Source organism: Erythrolamprus reginae, chromosome Z (assembly GCF_031021105.1).
Source record: "Erythrolamprus reginae isolate rEryReg1 chromosome Z, rEryReg1.hap1, whole genome shotgun sequence".
Lineage (NCBI taxonomy): Eukaryota > Metazoa > Chordata > Lepidosauria > Squamata > Dipsadidae > Erythrolamprus > Erythrolamprus reginae.
The window spans coordinates 71,947,914-71,973,397 of record NC_091963.1 but is presented as its reverse complement, the minus strand read 5'-3'; the positions used below and the strand labels follow the sequence as shown (position 1 = coordinate 71,973,397).

Sequence of the window (25,484 nt, the reverse complement as noted above, 5' to 3'; positions counted from 1 at the left end):
GCTATTGTGGCAGCAGAAAGTAACGGTTCCCACTCCTCCACCAATAAAATGTTGGTGATAGGAGAGGGGTCACTAACAGGAACGGGCAAATGACATTAGCTTAATGCATCAGCATGGGGTAAAAATTTACCAGGGTGATAATTTAAGGTGTAAGAATAACCAGAGAGAAATTCAGCCCATCTAGCCATACATGGGGAAATAAGGTGTGGGGTTTGTTTGTCGCCTGACAGAATTCCTAGAAGTGGCTTATGATCAGTAAAAATGATAAATGGATGACCATAAACATAGTCATGGAATTTCTTCACAGCAGCAACCATAGCCAAAGCTGCTTTACAGCCTCAAAGGATACCTGAGCTTGCTCCCCCCAATACCAAGGTGAGTTAGTATCCAAGAGACGACGTAAAGGCTCTGCCAGTGTCACCTTGTCTGGAAGAAATGAACTATAAAAGTTCAATAGGCCTAGAAAAGCCTACAACTCTCCTCTTGTTTTAGGCGGTGGCACACTCTTAATAGCGGACACCTTTGAAGGAGAGGGGTGGATGCCCAAGGAATCCACCATATAACCCAAGCACTCTACCCTGGTACCCCTATCTATCATTTGCTTCTTTTCAATTTTAGACTTGCCTGGTGGAATCTCAATAGAACAACTTTGAGACGCGATAATAATTCTGAATTAGAAACATCGAAACATAGAAGTCTGACGGCAGAAAAAGACCTCATGGTCCATCTAGTCTGCCCTTATACTATTTTCTGTATTTTATCTTAGGATGGATATATGTTTATCCCAGGCATGTTTAAATTCAGTTACTGTGGATTTATCTACCACGTCTGCTGGAAGTTTGTTCCAAGGATCTACTACTCTTTCAGTAAAATAATATTTTCTCATGTTGCTTTTGGTCTTTCCCCCAACTAACTTCAGATTGTGTCCCCTTGTTCTTGTGTTCACTTTCCTATTAAAAACACTTCCCTCCTGGACCTTATTTAACCCTTTAATATATTTAAATGTTTCGATCATGTCCCCCCTTTTCCTTCTGTCCTCCAGACTATACAGATTGAGTTCATTAAGTCTTTCCTGATACGTTTTATGCTTAAGACCTTCCACCATTCTTGTAGCCCGTCTTTGGACCCGTTCAATTTTGTCAATATCTTTTTGTAGGTGAGGTCTCCAGAACTGAACACAGTATTCCAAATGTGGTCTCACCAGCATTCTATATAGTGGGATCATAATCTCCCTCTTCCTGCTTGTTATACCTCTAGCTATGCAGCCAAGCATCCTTCTTGCTTTCCCTACCGCCTGACTGCACTGTTCACCCATTTTGAGACTGTCAGAAATCACTACCCCTAAATCCTTTTCTTTTGAAGTATTTGCCAACACAGAACTGCCAATACAATACTCAGATTGAGGATTCCTTTTCCCCAAGTGCATTATTTTACATTTGGAAACATTAACCTGCAGTTTCCATTGCTTAGACCATTTATCTAGTAAAGCTAAATCATTTACCATATTACAGACGCCTCCAGGAATATCAACCCTATTGCACACTTTAGAGTCATCGGCAAATAGGCAAACCTTCCCTACCAAACCTTTCCCTATGTCACTCACAAATATATTAAAAAGAATAGGACCCAGAACAGACCCTTGTGGCACACCGCTTGTAACCTGACTCTGCTCAGAATACTCGCCATTAACAATAACTCTCTGATGTCTACGCTTCAGCCAGCTGCAAATCCATTGAACTATCCAGGGATTAAGTCCAATCTTCACTAATTTATCTATCAGCTCTTTATGTGGAACCGTATCAAAGGCTTTGCTGAAGTCCAGGTAGGCAATATCCACGGCACCACCTTCATCCAACACCTTTGTGACATAGTCAAAGAAATCAATGAGATTAGTCTGACATGATTTGCCTTCAGTAAAGCCATGCTGATTTGGGTCCAATAAGTTATTGTTTTTTAGGTGCTGATTTATCCTCTTTTTCAGTAGAGTCTCCATCATTTTAACTACAACTGATGTCAAGCTAACTGGCCTGTAGTTACCAGCTTCTTCTCTACTGCCCTTCTTGTGAATAGGCACAACACTGGCCATTCGCCAATCCTCAGGAACTTCTCCTGTTAACAACGATTGGTTAAACAAATCAGTCAGGAGGGTAGTAATGACAGTTCTGAGTTCTTTAAGAACTCTGGGGTGGATGCCATCTGGACCCATTGCCTTATTTATCTTTAATCGTTCAAGTTCTTCTAAGACATCGGCTTCTAAGATCACTGGAGCTGAATCCGTACAGTTGGAAGCAATGCTATATCCCTCTATAGTATTATTTTGTAAGGTGTCTTTTGAGAAAACTGAACAGAAGTAGCTATTGAAATGGTCAGCGATCTCCTTATTCCCATTAATGCATGTATTATTCCCGGTATAAGCTTCATGATGCCGCAGCTTTTCTTCTTCTTATCATTAATATATCTGAAGAAGGTTTTATCCCCCTTCTTTACAGATTTGGCAATTTCTTCCTCTTTTGAGGCTTTAGCATCATATATTATCTGTTTCGCCTCCTTCTGTCTCATTTTATACACCTCCCTATCATCTATACTTCCAGACTCTTTATACCTCCTATAGGCAGCCTTTTTTTCATTGACTATAGCCCTTACATCATTGCTAAACCATAGCGGTTTCTTCTTCCTTTTACCTTTAGTTATTTGTCTTACATACAGTCCAGTGGCTTTTAAGATGACCTTTTTTAATACAGTCCACTGGATGCTCGCTCCTGCCATTTTATCCCTCCCCTTTAATTCATTATCTAAATATTCTCCCATTGCATTAAAAAAAATTTTTCTGAAATCCAATACTTTGGTTGCATTATAGGATTGCTCACAATGAGTTTTTACATCAAACCACAAACATAGATGGTCACTGCAACCTAAATTTTCTCCCACCTTGACATCTGAAACCCAATTCCCATTCATAAAAACTAAATCTAGAATATTCTCCCCTCTAGTTGGTGTCTTAACCAGCTGTGCCAGAGCTGCTCCTGTAAAGGCCTCTACTATATTCTTACTTTTGCATGTAAGGGCACTGGGGATATTCCAGTCAACATCAGGCATGTTGAAATCACCCATAACCACAATATCTCCCTTTACTGCCATTTGGGTAATTTCATCCACCATCTTGTTGTCATATTCCTCGGATTGCCCTGGAGGCCTATAGATCACCCCAATTCTAATGACAGAACCTTCTTTATTTTGCATGCAAATCCAGAGAGTCTCTAGATCTTGACACGTATTTTGAATTAGTGTTGTTTTTAGACTTTCTTTAATATAAATGGCTACTCCACCTCCCCTTCTCTCTATTCTATCCTTCCTATACAGTGTATATCCTGGTATGGATATTTCCCATTCATTAGAATCCTTAAACCATGTCTCAGTTATGGCAACCAGGTCCAAATTATCTCTAGATATTATGGCCATTAATTCACAGAGCTTGTTGCTCGAGCTTCGAGCATTTGTGCACATTACCCGAAGAACATTATTTTCGTTATTAGTTTGCCCCTTATCATCAACAACTACATCTATATTATTTGCAGCTCCCTTTTCATAAGCTTCCAAAAACTGCTTTATCCTCATTGGTCGGGGACAGAAATCACCCACATCAGTTACATCTCTGTCCCCTTTACCTAGTTTAAATGCCTGTCCAAAAAAGTTCTGAATTCCTCACCGAGCACCTGGGTACCTCTGTATGATGGATGCAAACCATCCCTCTTAAACAACTCCCTATTAGACCACCTACTGACATCATGACTTACATAGCCAAAACCTTCAGCTTTACACCACTGCCTTAACCACACATTAAACTCTCTGATACACGTTGTTTTATCCTCTTGGCCACAAACCGGTAACACCTCAGAGGCTGAAATTAGAATGTCGTCAAAATATGGGATGAATGCAGGCAAGCCTGTGAGCAATCACTCCATGATGCTCTGAAATAGGCCTGGGGCCACTCTTACGCCAAACTGCAGATGATGGCAATGGAATGCCCCACTGTGAGTGATCAATGCTAGAGCTTCAGCAGTAGCATCATCCACTGACAACTGCTGATAAGCCTGCACCATATCCAGCTTGGCAAAGACCCATTGGAGACCAAGGTCCCTCACACCACACACAAACTGCTCAAGCAGGGAATTGTCCAAATCTGTAAACTCGCATTGCTGGGCTGCCTCCCTAACTGATGCCATGTACATATTAATACTTTGCCCTTCACCCTGCAGCCACTGGCAAAATGCAAATCGATGGGTGATTATGGAAGGTGCTGGTGCATAATAGGCATGAAGTTTAGTCTGCAATTCTGTCCACAGAATTTTGTAGACTACTGTAGGGGCCACAAGCGCACAAGCTGTTGTAAATGTGGTATTCAAATAACAAGCACTCTTTCTGTCTGGAGGCAATCAAATAACAGGCATTCAAATAACAAGCACTCTTTCTGTCTGGAGGCAACCCAGTCAAACCATTTACTCGAAGGTAAACCTCAAAACACTGGAGGTCTCCTCACCTGAAGCAAATGGTCCAAAAATAAAAGAGCCAGCGTTGGTACGAGACATGGTGTTGGCTAGCAGGTGGCAGAGTAGAACAGAATTAAGTCCAAGTCCAAATAGGAACAAGCAAAGAAAGCTAGCTACTTACAGGAAGGCAGAAAGCAACTTAAACAGCCAGCTGGAAACTAGCTAGGATATGGCTCAATTGAGCAAACATCCTCTAAAGCCAACAGCATTTGGACGGAGCCGAAGAGACGGACATAGAGCAATGAAGAATAATGAAGAGCAGCAGGAGGATCAATTGGACACAAGCACAGGTCAACAATCCCCTTCGTTGCCAGTGTTATATACTGGACAAGCTCCGAGGTAGAAAGGTTTCACATTATTGTAGCAATAAACACATAAAACCAAACCCAATGCATACAGGCTAAAACAAGGAGTCAGTGTAAAACCCTCCTATAACTCCTTTTTTAACAGGCTGTCATTACTCAGCAGCCAACCAGTGAAGTAAGATTTCCTGCTGTTTTAGAAACCCTACAGGTATGCTCCCTGCTGTTACTGGGGACACAACAATGCGACTTAAAGATAAAGGAGAAACAGAGTATTACTCAATATGGGACTTATTGTATAAATGTCTAGATCAGTGATTTTCAACCTTTTTTGAGCCGCGGCACATTTTTTACATTTATGAAACCCTGGGGCACATTGAGCGGGGGGAGGGTGGGGGCTAAAAAAAGTTTGGACAAAAAAATTATCTCTCTCTTCCTCCCTTTCGCTCTATGTCTCTCTCCCTCCCTCTTTCTCTCCCTTCCTTCTTTCTCTCTCCATCCCTCTTTCTTTCTCTTCCTTCCTCTCTTTTTTGCTCTCTTTCTTTCTCCCTCCCTCCCTCTGTCTTTCTCTCTCTCTCCTTCCCTCCCTCTCTTTCTCTCTATTGCTTTCTTTCTTTCTCTCTCTTTCTTTCTTTCTCTTGTTCACTTTCTCTCTCTCTTGCTTTCTCTCTCTTTCTTGTTCTCTTTCTCTCTCTCGCTCTTTCTCTCTTTTGCTTTCTTTCTCTCTCTCTCTCTTTCTTTCTTTCTCTCTTGCTTTCTCTCTCTGAGCTTCGCGGCACACCTGACCATGTCTCACGGCACACTAGTGTGCCCCGGCACACTGGTTGAAAAACACTGGTCTAGATAATAGACCAGAGATTAGAAATTTAAGACAAAAGAATATTAACAAATTTAAAATAAATAAATGAACAAAGATACACATAATAATGTAAGCAATATTATTATCAGACCATTATAAGAGTGATAAATGTATAGAGTGTTATGGTATAACTATGGAAATAATAGATATACCTATGATGTACAAAATAATGTATTTAAAAAGAGACTATATCAGTAGTGGTTTGCTACCAGTACAGTAGAGGACAGTACACATGTAGTGAATGGTGTGCTATGTGCGCAGCTTCAGTTCTCTTGTATGCATGTGCATGCATCCCAGCATATTTTTGCTTTGTGCGCATGTACAGAAACAAAATATCACAGGGGGATGCATATTAATATGAGATTTTGGAGATTTTTGGCTTCTGCATATGTGTGTACATACAAGACAACCAAAGCTGTGTGTACAGTGCACCAGTAGCGATGGTAATGGGAATCCGCCTCTGGACTATATATAAGAGAATAATGGTTATGATTAGGATGTGCAACATGTATATTTTTTAAAGGACTTGATACAATCATTATACTGTTGTTACAACATTGAAATTGTAATGTAGAATAAAGGAAAATGTACAAGAAAAACATTTATTTAAAAAAATAGTTGTGTTCTTGAACAGTAGTTAAATGGGAATTCTTCCATTCCCTTTGCTGACTCAAATAATATTTTATACTTCCATGTAAATGTTTCAAGTACCTAAATGTTTCAAGTATGGCTTGGTGGGTGTGGCTTGGTGGGCGTGGCAGGGGAAGAATACTGTAAAATGTCTATTCCCTCCCTACTCCAGGGGAAAATTACTGCGAAATCCCCATTTCCTCCTGATCAACTGGGACTTGGGAGGCAGAAAATAGATGTAGATGAGGCCAGTTAGAGGTGATATTTACTGGTTCTCTGAACTACTCAAAATTTCCACTACTGTTTCTCCAGAACTGGTCAGAACCTGCTGAATATGTACAAGAATGGAGGGGAAAGTGACAAAACTTAGACAATGATGTAAATCTTATTTACAACATGTGTACAATAAGAACAGCAACATTGACATTTCTTATTTTGGTAATATCAGGGTTCAGAATGGATGCCTATAAGGATTAAATATATTGTGCATATTTGTTTCTTTAAGCAAATTTCATTTAATATGAAAATAAAATTTAGAGAAAACAAAATATATACTACAAAAATCAAATCAAGACTATAATATTTCAATATTGTATAATAAAAAACTATCCATTGATATTACCTTTAGTGCTGCGATTACAGCTGGGGGATAACTAAGTCCAACCATATTGGATGTACGCCTGTACATTCTATCATGATAAAAAAAATCATTATTAAAGATTTTTTAAAAAAAATTAATTTAATTTTTTTAATGCACAATACAAAACTGAAATCAAAAACAGATATGAACACATTTGAAGAAAAAAAGAAAAAGAAAATAAAATACAAAAAATGAAAAACAAGAAGAAATTTGGAATAACAAAAGTAAAATAAAGTAACAATTGAAGAGATAATTTGCTCTCTCCTTCTTTCCTTATTATATTTTGTAAATTTACAATATAATATTTAACTTGCAGATTACCATATCTATATTTTTCACATTTTCCTAAATTAACTATATTTCTTAAAAACAAACAGTAAAAATTTTAATATCTTTCCGTTTTAAAGTTATAATAAAAATGAATCATAAAAAAAAATTCAAAGGTAATACCAAAAGAAAAGGGGCTAACAAAACAATTCTAGTCTATAAATATTATGGCATGACTGAGTTAAGGAAAAAAGGTCTTAATTTCAATTTTAGTAAAATTCCTCTTTGCGATGTGGGCAAAAACTAATTGTTCTCAATTGTTCTCAGTTTTTCTCAGTTCTCTTCTCAAATTATAACATTTGTCCAAAATTTTGTAGAAGACTGTATCTTCTCTGTCTTTAATCCGCATAGTTAACCTATTCATTTCAGCCAATTCCATTATTTTATTTATAATATGTACATTTGTGGGTATGTAGTCCTTTTTCCAATTTTGGGCGTAGCATATTTTAGCAGCAGTGATCAAGTGTACAATAAGGTATTTATCCTCTTTTTTAATATTGCTATCAATCATTCCCAGTATAAAAATTTCTGGTTCAAATTTAACTGAACTAAAGTAATTTCTTTTGCCCATTTCCATATTTTCCTCCAGAAATGTCTAGCCTCCCCACAGGTCCACCACATATGGTAGTATGTTCCTATCTCATTTTTACACTTCCAGCAGTTTGGAGATCTTCTTTGATAGATTTTGACTAATTTAACTGGTGTAAGATGAACAATGGTAAATTTTTATAAAGATTGTCTTTATAAGCAGCCAAAATAGTCAATTTCAAATTGTAGCTTCAAAGGGATTCCCATTTCTCCAAGTCTATCACGTGGTTTATATTCTGTGCCCATTTTATCATCACTTCTTTGACTCCCTCTTCTCCCATTTCCTTGTTTAACAAACATTTATAATTGCTTTACCCCTGGGCTTAAAAAGATTTTATCAATTTCCTGCTCTCTAAATTGAAAACCAAATTTTTCAAGATCAAATTTATATTTGTTCTGTAACTGAAGATAAGGCCACCACTCTATAATTATGCCTTCTTCTGCTAACTTTGACCTTGATTTAAGTTTATTTTGGTCTAGTAGCAGTTTTTGATATGTAATAGTATTGTTTATCTCAATTAAATTATTATTGCCTCTAAGGGGGAAAGCCATTTTGGAATATTAAAGTTTTTTTTTTTTATTTCTAGCCAATTTTGTATCAATATGCCTGTAATATAATGATTTTTAAAATATCTATGTATTTTTTCTTCCTTGTTCCACAAATATTTGTGCCACCCATGTTGCAGGTCGTGGGCTTCAATAGTTAAGAGTCTTTTATTTTCCAAAGTTACCCAATCTTTTAACCATAAGGCCATAGTTACTTGGTAATATATCTTCCAATTTGGTAAACCCATACACTTCCTTGACTTTTTACATCTTGTAAAAGTTTGTATTTAATTCTGGGTTTTCCCCCCATCTAAATAAATTTCCTGACTGCTTTATCTAACTGGTTATAAAATGTTTGTTCATTTCTTATTGGGCAGTTTGGAATAAATAAAGAAATTTTGGAAGTATATTCATTTTAATAACAGATATTCTACCTAATAGTGATATTTGTAATTTGGACCACTGTTCCCTCTAAGGTGAGCAGCTGTGCAGCCACTCACAGGAAATCAAACTTTAGCACAGGACTTTCAAGTGCCGCACAGCCTTGATGACTCACTTCAGCTGAGCTTTGCATAGCCATTTGTAGCCAGTTGCTTCCCCCTCTCCCCACTGCACAGCAGGAGCTCTTCAATTGTGCCACCAAATACCATACAGCATTTTAATATTGCAGATGCAGACTTGCAGTATTATAAGTGATACTGATATACAGTGGTACCTCGGTACTCGAACGCTTCCTTTCTCGTACATTTCGGATAACTAACAAAATTTTCGGCAAAAATTTGCTTCGGTATCTGAACAAAAATTCAGATACCGAACAGCCAGAGAAAATTTTGTTCATTATCCGAAATGTAATCCCGGCAGCTTCAGGGGGCTGAGGAGCTCTCTAAGAGCTCCAAGCTGCAGGAAAGGTGGGGGCTGTTGCAATCTTGGCAGCTTCTGGGGGCTCCTTTCCTCATTGCTTCCTTTTATTACCTGTAAGGAGCTTCAAAAACTTTTTCCCTGTGGCTGCAACAGCGGCGATTTCCCTTCCAGTAGCAAGAGCGCCGGGAACGTCACGTGATGAAGGGAAGCCGGCGGAGCCATCTCAGCAATTGCTGTCACTCCAGCAGCTTCCCTTCATTACGTGACTTCCCGGCGCTCTTGCTACTGGAAGGGAAATCGCCACTGTTGCAGCCACAGGGAAAAAGTTTTTGAAGCTCCTTACAGGTAATAAAAGGAAGCAATGAGGAAAGGAGCCCCCAGAAGCTGCCAAGATTGCAACAGCCCCCACCTTTCCTGCAGCTTGGAGCTCTTAGAGAGCTCCTCAGCCCCCTGAAGCTGCCGGGATGGCAGCTTCTGGGGGCTCCTTTTTCCCTGTGGCTGCAACAGCGGTGGCTTCCTTTCCAGTAGCAAGAGCGCCGGGAAGTCACGTAATGAAGGGAAGCTGCTGGAGCGGCAGCAATTGCTGAGATGGCTCCGCCGGCTTCCCTTCATCACGTGACGTTCCCGGCGCTGTTGCTACTGGAAGGGAAATCGCCGCTGTTGCAGCCACAGGGAAAAAGTTTTTGAAGCTCCTTACAGGTAATAAAAGGAAGCAATGAGGAAGAGAGCCCCCCAAAGCTGCCGGGATTGCAGCAGCCCCCACCTTTCCTGCAGCTTGGAGTAGAGAATTTATTTATCCCATTGGAAATAAAGAAAATAGATTTAATTGGTTCCCAGCGAGTTAACAGGGGCTGGGAACCAATTAAATCCATTTCCATTATTTCCTATGGGATAAATAAATTCGGTACTCGACCAAATCGGTTCTCGACCACACTTCTGGAACGAATTGTGGTCGAGTACCGAGGTACCACTGTATAGCATTTTTAATTATGAATAAACATAATTTTGGGTTTCAAATAGCACTGATTTTGTGGTTGTCTTGGGTGACATCTGTGAAAAAAATTCAGGTGCTCAGGCATGAAAATGTGCCGCTCAGACACTATACTTTTCTGCCCACACCAAAAAAAAATTAGAGGGAACATTGATTTGGACCATCTTGCTAAGTCATTCTGGATATCTTTTAATAATTTCTGGTAATTATTCTCTTTTATCAAATTACATTTAGCTGATAACCAAATTCCTAAGTATTTTACTATGCCACTAACAATAATTAGCATAAATTATGCATTCTGTCTGCAATTTATTTTTAGGAATTGACTGAACTGTAGATCTTATAACAGAAATATCTAACCAATTTTGGTATTTGTTATTCTTTTCTCCCTTTTAAAGTAAGGTCTAGCCCAAAAAGAATTTTAGATAACTTGAAAATTTGTATATTATTTGTGACATTTTATTGGTCCTAACAAAATGAATTCTGGATTTCTTTTCACCATGAATCAAAACAACTATAATTGTGTCGGATGCAGAATAATCACATGGAGAACAGAGATGGGTCCTATGGGTCACTTTATTAATTTTCTTTCTAGACCTGCCGAGGTAAACCAAATGGGGTGGAAATCAATGTCTATAACATTCCTGGGCAGCTATGGGGAAAGCTCCTTGGCTTTGGCCTTGGCCTTCCCTTGCTCTCCACCATGCCTCAAGGCATGTGGGAAGGCTCACCCCCAGTTCCTCACCTGTAGGCCTGCCATAGGTGAGCCCCAATACTTGAACTACATCTGTATGGAGCTTCTGGGAAGGGGCAGCCCATCACCTTCCAAAAGGTGCCCTAAAGGAGATCATGCAGTTGCTGTTAGCCCTCCTTTTTCCGCCCCTTTCTGCCACCCCAATGACCATAGGGATTGAAGCCAATTGACCTAGTCATAAGAATCTAATAAATGCCAAGCACCCCTTAATTTCTCCTGTCCCCAGCTCCCAGTGTGGGAGCTGGGGACAGGAGATGGACAAAATGGCCAAAACATGAAATGTGCTGCAGCTGCCAAAAATTCTTACTCGGCCCCCAAAGGTGAATACAGGGGTTCACCACTCCACTTTCTGGTCCCTTCTGCTCAGCATTGGGACACTGGGCTTGCTGGGTGATCTCACACATTCTCTCAAGATCTCCCTCCCCTGGCTTTGGTGACTGTGGCGGTGTTCTTCCGGCCCCACAGCAAATGGCAGCCAGTCTCAAGTGGCTGGCCTTACACTTGTTTTCTAGCTCTCATCTATTAAAAAAGGGAGATAATTCCCTTTTCCTTTTCTAAGACCTAAAATTGGATTGGATTTAAGTTTATACCAACAATTAAAATTAATGAGAATAAAATTATCTTCTTAAATCTTTTAATCCAATTTGTTATGATAGTTGTAGTATGTATGTTTGTGGTAATGATATTGTTTTGTTCATGGTTATTTATCTTTGTACACCATAAGAAAGACAACAAATTTGGTATAGTCATCAAGACTAAGACCCTGGAGACCATGAGTTTTAGTTCCACTTCAGGCATGAAGCCAATTGGGTGATCTTGGGCCAGTCTTGCTTTCTTGGCCCTAGTATTTGGCAACAGCAAACAGATTTCCTTTAGCCAAGAAGGCACTAATTATCATTAGAATGTTTTAAAAAATTAAATAGCCTTTATTCAAAATTAAAGATAAAATCAACAATCTCTGTACACTGCCTTTTACCTCTCAACAAATATTCCAGCTTGAACTGCATGAACAATGCTTTTGAATCGTGGCTTTTCTTCACTTCTTCTTAGCATCATACCCATCTGTCGGGTGAAAGTAGAAGCCAGCCAATCTCGTACCTCTGAAGGCACAGAGTCAGATTGGATATCACTAAGGTCATCTTCTTTGTCCAAGATGCGTCTGAAAAGGTCAGTGAAAAAATGATATCTATATTTGTATTATTATCTGTAAACAATATTCTTCCCATTGTCAAACATGTAAAACCCATGTATAAATCTATTGGTTAGTGAATTTATAACTTAGTTTTATATTATTTCATTCTGCAGAAGAGCTAAATTTAATTAAAACTATTACTGATAGTTTATTTTTAGAAGACACAATAATCATGTAGCGCACATTATCTTTTAGAGTTATTCATGATTAAAACTGCAGTATATCCAGGTTTCAACTGTGCATTTATACTTAGCATATTTTCAAATGCTAGTGATTCAGCCAAAATGTGTGTCTGATGTCTTTTCCATTCTTTTACCATTTCAAAAGCTCATGATAAGTTATTCTATAGTAGAGAGATTTCAATAATTTGAAGAATCAAAAGAAAACATAAAACCTCATGCTTGTTAGTAGTAAATTTTCAGTGGTTAAAAATTAAAACTATTTCTTCTACAGTTCTTCCAAACCTTTCAAGTCTTCTATACCAAACTTTAACACTGAATTGGAATGTCTTCTTTATAGAATGGCTTTGGCCTAGCCATCTCAGTATTGGACAAATGACAAAAATAAATCTCTTTTATCAAGTTTTGAGATGTTAATGGTTTTAGTAATAATGATTTTCAAGTTAATTTCAGTTGAATTGAATTGCATTTGTTTATTATGTTAATTTACTTGCATTTTTATGTTGTCATAATGTGCAAGGACTCCTTACAGTTAACAAACTATAATGGTGATCATAATTTAAAATATCCATGGTAAACATTTACACATCCTACTAAATAAAACAATAAATTATTATTACTGTTGTTGAGTTATCATGCAAAAAATTCATTTCAACCTTATGCTTTCTGGATGGGACCAGGTAGATAAGTTTAATCTATGCCATATTAAATATTATTTTCATTTTAATAAAAATTGAGGACAGCTGCAGCTGTTAGATAAGAGAAAGTGTTTGATGGAAACTTGGTAAAAGAAGATTGTAATAACACCATTTTCATTTCTTAAGATAACATATTTGCTAATTGTTGTGGTATTTCTGGGGAAACATAGACATGTCTTTAAAAAACTTTATTAGAAGAAAAATGATTTTTGTATGTGTTAAACAGAGGCTAGGGAGACGAGGAACAGTCAAACCTTTTATTAGAATGGAACACCAACAGCATGGAACAGCAAGGAACAGCAAGCAGTAATGAATCCTCTCAGGTGTGCCCTGACAGCCCTTATATAAGGAGCTGTCAGATGCGGCAACCAATCCGAGTAATTAAAACTCCTGCCACCTGGAACAACCAATCAATGTGTACCGGCTGTCATCAGGGAAGCTGTACCCTACACCCCCTCCCATCAGGCATGTGCAAACATAATCATCCAAGAAAATGGAGGCTTGCGCTGCCGAATTGAGTGACAAAGGGAGGGAGGCTCCTCAGCCAACCCTTGACGGTTCGCAAACATGTTTCCTGTGGTGACCCTGAGTTTCCGGGCAACTCTGGATGACTTTCTGGGCAGCTAACCGAGCAACTAGCAGATACATCAGAGCTGGAATGACAGGTGAACAAGGCATGGTGGTGATAATGGGAGGAGTTAGGTCTGGTTGTATGACATCCTTGGACTGGGATGGGTAGGCCAATGGGCAATGGTCCTGCAGTTTTTCAATGTGACACTGCCAACACATTCTATCCTCTAACTGGATCCAATAAGAAATAGGACCAGTTATTTCAAATTTCCAAAGTTTTCACCGAACACCCAGCTTCTCACTTTGAAACCCCTATGGCCAGGAAATGGCCCTGACCATTGTTCTGAGGCAAATGAGGAATGTAGTCTGTCCAGATGTGTCCTCAACCTTCTCCCCATTAAGAGCTCAGCATGGCTTAGGTTAGAAATGGGGTTTGGGTTGAATGTTGTATTAACAAGTATTGCCACACCAGGGCACCACCCTGGTGCAGCAATTCTCTGTCCTCAGCCATCCTAGGTCCTCTTTAGCTGATCGAACTGCCTGTTCAGCTCAGCAATTACTAGAAGGATGCTAAGGGGCCATCCTAGTGTGGCAAATGCCCAATGCTTCCAGGAAACATTGGAATACCCTTGCAGTGAACTGAGGACCATTGTCGCTAACAATCAAATCAGGAAGGATATAGTTGCGCTCTTTTGAAAAAAGGGTATGGGAAAAGTAGGTGATGGATGCTTCACACCCATCTGCCAAGTGATGACCCAGAACAGCCCAATGCCATATTGAGAGGCATCTACTGCAAGTGTCACAGGTGTATACTGATCATATTGTGCTAATACAGTATCTGAACTCAAAGGTGGTTTGACTGCTTTGACATGGGGTCCCCAATGCCACAGACAGTTGGTATCAAATAATCTCTGTAAAATTTCAGCTACATTAGCTTTATGGGGCAAAAAGGAGCTGTAAAAGTTAAGCAGACTGAGAAAGAACTGAAGTTCAGTTTTGGAAGATGGGTGAGAGGCATTCTTGATAGCTGATACTTTAGAAGGGGTAGGATGAATACTTTGTGCATTGCTTAAGTAACCTAGAAATTTCATCTAGGGACTCCAATCCAGCACTTGCTTTTTTTTAACTAGAGGCCTGCCTGGCGAAATTTAATGAGTACCTTTTTAAGATAATCCAGTAGTTCCAAATTGGTGGTGGCCAAAATTAAAACGTCATTGGAATATGGGACAATTCCAGGCAGGTCAGAGAGCAAACGCTCCATCACATTTTGGAAAATGCCAGGGGCCACACTTATGCCAAACTGGAGATGGCAACAATGAAATGCCTCCTGTTGCGTGAATAATGTTAAGGCCTCAGCAGTGGCGTCATCCAGAGGTAGCTTCTGATAGGTCTGTGCCATGTACAGTTTGGCACAAGTCTGGCGAAGATTGACACCTGCCTAAAAAGTGAAACAAGTGTTGTACAACCAGTACCAGTAGACTTGTAATGCCCTACTGACCATGCATTTAAAATTATCACAGATGAAAATCGTGCCATCAGGCTTAATTGGAATAACTATGGGTGAATGGTTGAATGGTCGGTAGGTTGTAAGGCACCCTGTGCAATGAGCTTGTTAAGCTCAGCCTCAACCTTGGGCTTAAGGGAGAAGGGAAACCTTCTGGGCTTGAGGCAGATAGGTGTAACCCAGGAGTCTAATATTAAGGAAATTGGTTTTCCCCAGTAGCAGCCCAAATTGTCACTAAATACATCAGAGAATTTGGAAGAAAAATACTATCAAAGTTAGTAGAAGCAATAGTGTGAATCCCAGACAGCCTCAACCCCAAGGCAGAAAACCAATCAAGTCCTAACAAGGAAGGAAGTGGTTTAGCCACCACTTCCAAATGCAAAAACCCTGTAAAAGAAGCTCTGATTACATGAAGGTCAACTTGTCTCATAATTGGGATAGAGTTGCCTTGGTAGTCCCGCAAGTGAATGGACAATGGTCTGAGACTAGCCTTCAGAGAGGATGGCAATATACGGGTAATGTCTGCCAAGACACCAGGCTCTTGGAAGACCCTGTGTCCACTTCCATAGGGAGAGAGGCTTCCTCTATGTCTACAGTAATGGATATTTTCTTGTGCCCACCAGTTGTGGCCACTAAAAACACCTCCTCTTCATCCAGAGGTGGCTCTGCTGGGTGGATGGCATAGCAGTCTCTGTGCCATCCTTGAGGGTTGGATGGAGGTCTTCTGGCGATGCTGATTGGACAGCGCCTGGGGCTGGAACAGAGTGGCAAACTTTGGCCAGATGGCTGTATTTGCCATAATTACAGCAGATAGCAGACTGGAAGCAGCATGAGCTGTGTAGATGCTAAAGCAGAAAGCCAGCTGGGAGCGGCAAAAACAAGTGGTTTGAATTTGCTGCTGCACTGTGGTGGGGGGCAGTTGTTTGGCCAGTGGCTTGGGAAGGGCAGCAGCTCACAAGCATGAAACACAGTCATCTTGAGAATCCTGGGGGTCATCATTGCAGGTGTCATAGTGAACAGATTCAGTGGCTTGGATAGCAGAACCCATAGGATGGAAACGGTGGATTTCTGCAACAGACATAGAGGACATTTGAAATGCCCTAGCCTCATCCAGGGCAGCAGCCAGTGTGAGATCCGGGCAAATCCCAACAAATGCCTTCGAACGTGCAGGTCTCCAACCTGACATATGAGCTGCTTGAGAAGCGAAAACTCACACTCCTAAACAGTGTAGCACAAGGATGCCATGTATAAATTGACTATCTCCACCTTGCCTTGCAGCTGCTGTTGGAATGCAAAACAGTGAGAAATGCAGGAGGGGTAGGGGAATAATGGGCCTTCAATTTTGTCAATAATTCGACCCAGGGTATGTCATAAACTGTTTGAGGTGCTATGAGTGGGAGAGCCATGGAAAATATAGAATGTTCAGACATTCAAGAAGCAGGCACACTTTCTCATTTCAGACAGATCAGTCAGATAATTCGCTTGCAGGTATATCTCAAAACGCTCAAAATTTGTGAAACCAGCATTAGCACGGGCCATTTGGTGATTCCTGCAATGCACAGCAGTTCAAATAAGTAAATAGAAGTAAGGAGTCAGCGAAGGACACAGAGCAGCTATGCATGGACAACCTCTAGCCTCGTCACCAGTGTTAAATAGAGGCTAGAGAGAAAAGTTAAAGCTTTTATTAGTACCGAACAGCAACAGCATGGAAGAGCAAGCAGTAACGAATCCTCTCAGCCATGCTCTGACAGCCCTTATATAAGGAGCTGTCAGATGCGGCAACCAATCTAAGCGGTTAAAACTCCCACCGCTTGGAACCACCAATCAACGTGTATTGGCTGTCATCAGGGAAGCCGTATGCTACAATATGTATGTAATATGCCCTATAGCCTAAAAATATTATGAAGTATTGAGTTAAAAAGAAAACATAAATATACTGAAATAATTATCTCACCTAGTTTCATCAATATATACAGATTCCAATACAGTAGCTGCATATTCTAGGTTCTTTTTTAGATCAACAACAGAAGCTTTTCCTCTCTCCAGTTGTTTTACCAAAGATCGTAATCTGTGAGAAGAAAACAAGAATTTGATTCATAGAATTATGTTTTTCAAACTTTATGTATTGTAAATGCCACTTAATATTCTCCATAACATTCTTAACTTCTTAATAATACAGTTGTAGCTGTATTAAATAGTTACTATAACTATATGCAATCCCAGGACACTAAAATCACAGTATCTAGATTATCATAACAAAATTACTGATATTGTCTAGATCAGTGGTTCTCAACCTGGGAGTTGGGATTCCTTTGGGGGTCAAATGACTGTTTCACAGGGGTCACCTAAGACCATGAGAAAATACAAAATATTTTTACAATCCAAACAATTAGGCATTTACAGTGGGAGTGTCCCTCTGCCCTTCCTGCCAATCAGCCTAAAGCTCTGTTGGGAGAATCACAATGGCTTTCCTGGGAGCTCCAGGATAGCCTGTTGAACTGCAGCTGTTTGGGGAATCATTAAGAGGTTGATCCTGATCTGGAGGGTCAGGTTTAAGAGGGGAATGTCTGGTGGTCCATAGGATATCACAAAATCCTGTTGGTAGCCAGTCCCCTGACCAACAGCTGGCCTGAGGTGACAAGTCACCAGTAGCCTCAGTGGCAATGCAGTGGCAGAGAGGCTCTAAAAGCATAAAGGATTCCATCTGGATGAGATTTTTTTTTCTGGTTTACATTTTTGACCTTGAAAGAAGAAAATACATCTGAAGTTGCTTTAATTTTTTTTAACATTTAATTTGATGAGAAAAAGAGGCACGGAGACACCAGAACTAACAGTTTCTGGTTTAGCAGTGGGAAAAGTGCTGTGGAATGGTGTCTCTTTCTGAAAGTTATTGTCTGAAGTGTCTGGGTGATTTCCTGGTACATAGGTGTACCAGCGTGCCTTTGGTCCCCTGACCTAATGTTTCTTCTTTTATTTTATTTTTTACTAGTATCATGTGTATGAATATTATTATATCTTTACATACTTCCAATATGTACTTGACAAAACAAATAAATAAAATAAATAAATATACATAGATTACCACAATTTCAAATTTTGTTTATATCTAAGAAAGAAGATCAATTGGCAGTACTGGCTGAATTTTTATTTACTAAAGACATTATTAAAAAGCCTTTTTCCCTTTTTATTTTGGCAAGTTGGGTTTTTTCTTTACTCTGCTGCCATCTAAGTGGACTTCTAGTGGAGAAAATAATTGCTGTAGCATGGGAAAGTTTCCTTATTTGACCTTGGGGCTCTGAAACATTCAGTAACAAAGCCAGGTACAGTATATCCACCCAGCTTTGTTATTGTTACAAATTTGCTAGTAATAGTATTTGCTAGTATAGTATTTGATATTACTATTCTTTTTCTTTCACTAGAAAGTACATTTAGATGCAATATAGCAATCTCGTTCTTGGGATTTTATATTATAGCTTTGGAATTAAAAACCTATTTTTAGATGTTACCTTTTTTCTGTTCTTTTTTAATTTAGAATTAGAATTTTTATTTTTTCAGTCTTTAGTTTTTCTTTATATTTTCCTATTTTCCATGGTTTTTGATTATCTGTTTCTTTTAACATTTATATATATATATATATATATATATATATATATATATATATATATATATATATATATATACACACACACACACACACACACACACACACACACACACACATATATATAGATTTTCATAGATTTTCACGAGTACAGGTATGAAGGTCTTGGTATATTCGGGTTTCTTCCCGTGTAGGATTTGGAAATTTCTGGCGACGTTTCGACAAGGTCCCACTCGTCATCTTTAGGCTGGTGTTTCTGTCCTTGTTCTAAGGTGAACTCTGCAAGACCTGAGCTGCCTTCCTTCTATAAATACTGGTGGCTGGGTATGGTTTGATGGCTCAGCAATTGCCTGTTGTGTAGACACTTCCTGGTGAGTCAGTGGGGTAACACCTGGGGTCGTTGATGTAGCTGAAGTATGCTGATTAGTTAACGGTTGTTGATTAAGTGTGATATCCTGAGTAGTTGGAGCTTGCAGGCTACTTGATTGTTTTTCAATGTGTGTTCTGAGTCTAGTTTCAGTTTTTATGGCTGGGTTACATTTGAGGGCTGGTTTCCAGATGTCTGGTAGGCGGGAGGTATCATCCCAAACAAGCGGGAACGTCGAAACATCACCAGAAATTTCCAAATCCTACACAGGAAGAAACCCGAATATACCAAGACTGTCATATATATACAAGTTTATACGTTATGTTTTTTCCTTTTATTTCCTTAATTTTTTGTATTTTTTTCTTTTTATGGAATATGTTATTGGTTATTTGTCAAACTCCCTTTTTCCTCTTCTTTTTAAATTGGTTTTACTGTTTTATCAGGTGCTTTTTTAGTGCGAGGTTTGTATACCCAACTCTTGGACTACTTCAGGCTTGGATTTTTCTATTTTTTCTTTCCTGTTTTTAATTTTTTATGGGATTTACTTTTATTGGGTGTTCTTTGGACTAATTTAACTTAGTACAAGAAAATTTAAACCAAGTGATTAAAAACTTAAATCAGGTTAATGCAGAAGTTAAAGAAATGAAAGAAATTGTTGATAAAAATGAGCAATGCATACAAAAGGTGGAAGAAAAGACTCAGACTTGTGATATAAAGATAGAAGAACAGATGACATAGGAGAAAAGACAAGAGGACTTCTATAATTCTTGAAGTGGACAAGGCTGAATCTTATTTGCGCTTTCAGAATATTCCAGAAAAAAAGGTGAGAATTTACAAGAAATTTCAGATGACATTTTAGCAGAAACTATGGAAGAAGATAAGGAAAGCTATTGATTGAAATTAATGAGGCTTACAGACAGAGTGAGTACTAGAGATGTTATGAAGCACAACTTACGAAGAGAAATTCATATTAGATTTACTAAAAAGACGCGCAGAACTCAAATACTTCAAAAGTTGATAACCACTACTCTTAAGTGTAGAAAAAAAGAAATTACCGTTTTAAAACAGATGCAAAGGAAGGTAAGAGATTTACATTAATAGATCAGAGGTCATGCCCTTTATATACACAGGTGTTGCCCTTTATATGCAGAAGAAAATTGATTCTAAGCATATATATTTGGATGAAGAAGGTAGAATATTGATGTTGGAAATAAAAATTAATACTCAAAAAAGTTACTATTGATAGCAATATATGCACCAAATGACAATCAAGAAGTTTTTACTTAAAGTTACACAAGAAAATTAATGAATTAAATTATTAGAATATTTGCCTAATGGGCGATTTTAATGTGAAAGCGAAGGCTGATCTGGACTATAAGACCAATAAGGGAAATAGACACAAAAAAAGACTTTGCCTAAATTGTTTTTTAATATGGTTGACGGGTAGAGTTTGGTGGATGTTTGAAGAGACAAACATTTGAAAGAAAAACAATGTACTTTGTACTCTGCAAGGCATGCTTCATAGACAAGAATTGATATGGTATAGACTGCATTGGATATGCTTAATTGAATTCAGAAAGTTGATATTGACTCTAAAATTTGGACATATCACAACCCTATGGTGATGAAATGGAAAGGAAAAAGTAGAAAATTTAGATGGAAACTAAGATGATAAATACTACAAGGAACAGACTAAAAGAATAAAGTAAATGTTATTCATAAAAAAGAGCTTGAAGTGAAACATAGAAATTTGGAACAACAGCTAAGTTAAATCCTGAGGATGTAAAAACTCAAGAAATGCTGGATACTAAACATAAATTAAATTTAATAGAGAATGAAGAAGTAATTAGGAAGATGAAATTAGCAAAGGAAATTTTTTTCAAACAGGCAAATAAGCCAGGAAGATGGTTGGCTTATAAGATAAGAAAAGATAAAGAGGAAGAATGGATAAAACAATTGCAAAATGAGAAAGGTGGACTGCAATATAAGGAAGAAGAAATGAAACAAATTTTCTGGAGCTATTATAGAGACTTATATAAACAAGAGGTAAAAAAATTATAAATATCTGGAAGAAGCAAATTTACCTAAAATATTAGAAACTTTCTTTTTTTAAAAAAATATTTTTTATTATTTTCAAATTAAAACGAACAAAGACATACAACATTGAACATTTAAGGAGCTACTATTGCTCCGCTTATCATAGAAGTCTAACTAATACAAAATATAAAAAGCTCTAACTGTTACAAGATCAAAGCAGAAAAGTCACACTTGAAAATTACATTATCATTAAATTTAATTATAGATTTTTAAAATTAAGATGATTGATTGAGTTTCTTTATATATATATATATTTTGAACAAAAAATAATAATAATATACTTATATGTATATATATATCAAAAAACAATAAACAAATTATTAGTAATACAAAAAGAAAGTAATATAAACACTTCTAAGTTAGTTATAATATGAACTATATAAACTATATAATTCTATCTTATAATTTTTAAGTAATCATTTATTCTTATATGTTTAATTTTTAATACTATTTTTAACATTCCACCAATCATATACTTTATCCCAAATTTTATAAAATTCTGTTTCAGTTTGGTTGTTCAACCTTTTAGTCATCATATCTAGTTCTGCACACTCTATGATTTTTTTAAACACCTCAGAGTCTTTCGGTATCGTCTTTTCTTTCCATTTCTGCGCGAATGTTATTCGTGCCACGGTCAATATATGTATTATTAAATAGTAAATATCTTTTTTATACTTTATATTTGAAATACCCAATAAAAAAAATTCAGGAGATTTTTTAATCTTCTCCTTTGTTATTTCATTTATCCAATTCTCTACTTTATTCCAAAATATTTTTGTCTCCGCACAGGTCCACCATGTATGGTAATATGTACCAACTTCTTTTTTGCATTTCCAACAAATGGGCGATACCGAAGGAAACATTTTAGAGATTCTATATGGTGGAAGGTGCCATCTATAAAACATCTTAATTTGATTTTCTTTGAAAGAGATTGATTTTGTTATTTTCCAATTATAGGTCCATATCTTTTCCCAAGTATCTAAATCAATCTCTTTGCCAAAATTTTTGCACCAACTGATCATATTATCTTTCAATATCCAACCTATCGTTCTATAATTTAGTAAATATTTATAAACATTTCCAATTGTCTTTGTTTGATTTTGGAATAATAATTTGCCCAGTACATTATTTTCTTTTTTAAAAATGTAAGTCTTTACGTCTATTTGATATCTAGAACTAATCTGCATATAATGCCACCAATCTAAATCTATACCTAACTCGTATAACTCTTGTTTTGTTCTTAATTTTAATTGATTATTTAACAGATCACTATATTTCCAAATCTTACCTTTTCCTTTAAGATTTGGGTGTACTATGGCTTCGAGGGGTGAAACCCATTCTGGCATTACTAAAAAATGATTTTTCTTTATTTCATTCCACACTTCTATCAATGCCTTTCTAATAACATTATTTTTAAAATATGAGTGGGTTCTTAACTTATCATACCAAACAAATGCATGCCACCCGACCATCAAGTCGTGGCCTTCTAGGTTAAGCAATCTTTGATTTTCTAGTGTAAGCCATTCTTTTATCCATGTCAGAGCCGTGGCATGATAGTATAGTTTCCAATTTGGAAGCCCCAGGCCCCCTCTCTCCTTACGGTCTTCTAATGAATTTTGTTTTATTCTTGATTTTTTACCTTGCCAAATAAATTTTCTTATTATCTTATTCAATTCGGCAAAGAATTTCACTCCTGGATTTATCGGAATCACTTGAAAAAGGAATAATATTTTTGGAAGGATATTCATTTTAACTGTGGAGATTCTTCCCACGAATGATAATTGTAAATTACTCCATATTTCTAAATCTTTTTTAATCTGACTTAATAATTTTAAATAATTGTCGTTTTTTAAAGATAGGGCTTTGGAGGTCATCCATATCCCTAAGTATTTCACTTTTTTCGTGATCTTCATGTTTGATAAGTCTCCTAAGTGTTTTCTCTGTATTTCAGTCATATTTTTTGTTAGTATCTGTGTCTTTTCCTTATTTATTTTCAATCCTGCGACTTTCCCATATTCTTCAATCACATTTATTAAATTTAGGATAGATTCTGTTGGGTCATCTAAAATGAAGACTATGTCATCTGCAAATGCTTGTGTTTTATAAACTTCTTTTCTGATTTTCAATCCTTTTATTTTCTGATCTGCTCTTATTTTTATCAGCAATACTTCTAAAGTCAAAATAAATAACAATGGTGATATTGGGCAACCTTGTCTTACTCCTCTTTGTATAACTACTTTTTCTGTTTGTTCACTATTTATTATAATTTTAGCAGTTTGTTCAGAATATATAGCGTCTATTATGTTAAAAAACTTTGTTCCTACTTCCATCTTATTTAATTGTATTTTCATAAAATTCCAGTCCACGTTGTCAAATGCTTTTTGAGCATCTAGAAATACAAGTGCCATTTGCTTTTCAGGGTGCTGTTCGTAGTATTCCAAAGTATTAACAATTATTCTTAAATTATTTTTAATTTGTCTTCCTGGTAAAAATCCATTTTGATCACTATGTATCATGTTGTTTATAATACTTTTAAGTCTATTGGCAAATATTGATATAAAAATTTTATAGTCTACGTTCAACAATGAGATAGGTCTATAATTTTCAATTTTTTCTTTCTTGGTATCCGCCTTATGTATTAAGGTTATTAAAGTTTCTGACCAGGTTTTTGGTAATTTACCTGTTGTCAATATTTGATTCTATATCTCAAGCGTGTTGGAAAAGAATATTTCTAAATCTAGTTTGTAAAATTCAGCTGGTATTGCGTCTGGACTGGTCGCTTTATTATTTTTTTGATTCTTTATAGATTGTTTTAATTCTATATCTGTAACGGGTCTATTTAATCTTTGCTGTTGGGCTTCCGTTAAAACTGGAAGTTTTATTTGTTCCAAATATTTAAAAATTAAATCCTCGCTTATCTCTTCTTTCTTATATAATTGTTTATAGAATTCCGAAGCTATTTCCTTTTTGTCTTCTATTCTATGTTTTATAGTACCTTTTGAATCCATCAGATTTTTTATAATTTTATTTTCTCTCTCTTTTCTAAGTTTGTATGCCAGCCATCTTCCAGGTTTATTTGCATATTCAAAATAATCTTGTTTTGCTCTTTTTATCTTTTCTGCAATTGATTCTTGTTCTATTAATCTCAATTTATGTCTTATTAATTCTCTCTGATTTTTTAATTTGTCGTCCTTATCCTCTTTTTGCATTAAAATTTCTAATTTTTTAAATTCTTCTACTAATGTTTCTTGGTATTCTTTCTTTTCTTTATTCTTTTTTGCTGTGAATGCTATTGTTAATCCACGTATATATGCTTTGGTTGTGTCCCATAAATTTTGAGGGGTAGTATCTGCATTTTTATTTATTTTTTAAAAAATCTTTAACTCCTTCTCTATCCATTTCTTATATTCAGGATCTTTTATTATAGTTCTATTCATTGACCAATTCTTTATTATCCTTTTACCTTTCCAATATATGGATAGAGGGTTATGATCAGCCCAAGTATTTGTTTCTATTTCTATTTCACTTATTTGTTCCATTATGTGAGTAGGAGCCCATGCCATATCAATTCTAGACCAAGTCTTATGTGGATTGGAATAAAAAGTATACTGTTTATCTTTTAAATGCTGTTCTCGCCATACGTCTTTTAATGCCAATTCTGTTCTCATTTTCCAAAATGATGCCGGTAATATTACCTTTTTTTCCTTTTCTTTTCTTTTCCCATTATAATCCATTTGGTCATCTGATATTGCATTAAAGTCTCCTATTATTATCATATTTTCAATTGATAACTCATTGATTTTTTCATGTAGGTCTTTATAGAATTGTTTTTGATTATCATTTGGTGCATAAATTGAGACAATTGTTAAAGGTTTTATTTCTAAATCTAATTGTACTATCAAGATCCTTCCATCACCATCATTATATATTTCTTTGGATTCAATTAAATCATCAATATACATTGCTACACCTCTTTTCTTTTGATTTGCCAAACTTGTGTATAATTTTCCCAATTTTGAGTTCTTAAGAAGACTTCTTTTTGATTTTTTGATATGAACTTCTTGTAGGATGCTTATCTGGGCTTTTTGTTTCATAAGTTTAGTTAATACTTGGTTTCTCTTCCTTGGGTTATTTAATCCATTTACATTGACTGAAAATATTTTCAGATCATGTATCATCTTTATTTATAGTACCTTTTGGGTTCTTTTGGTTCTCGAAGTCGAGTATCTAA

General features: G+C 36.8%; 1 protein-coding gene across 1 annotated transcript in view; it reads right to left on the bottom strand.

The window, feature by feature from the left end:
- Positions 1-25,484, bottom strand: part of PDE1C (phosphodiesterase 1C) — a 671,297-nt gene that overhangs the window by 353,825 nt on the left and 291,988 nt on the right. The window contains exons 5-7 of the mRNA XM_070726332.1: positions 17,143-17,256; positions 12,022-12,204; positions 6,961-7,027 (exon numbers count right to left, since the gene is read on the bottom strand). Of these exons, the coding sequence (XP_070582433.1) occupies positions 6,961-7,027; positions 12,022-12,204; positions 17,143-17,256 (364 nt within the window). The remainder of the gene's footprint in view (positions 1-6,960; positions 7,028-12,021; positions 12,205-17,142; positions 17,257-25,484) is intronic.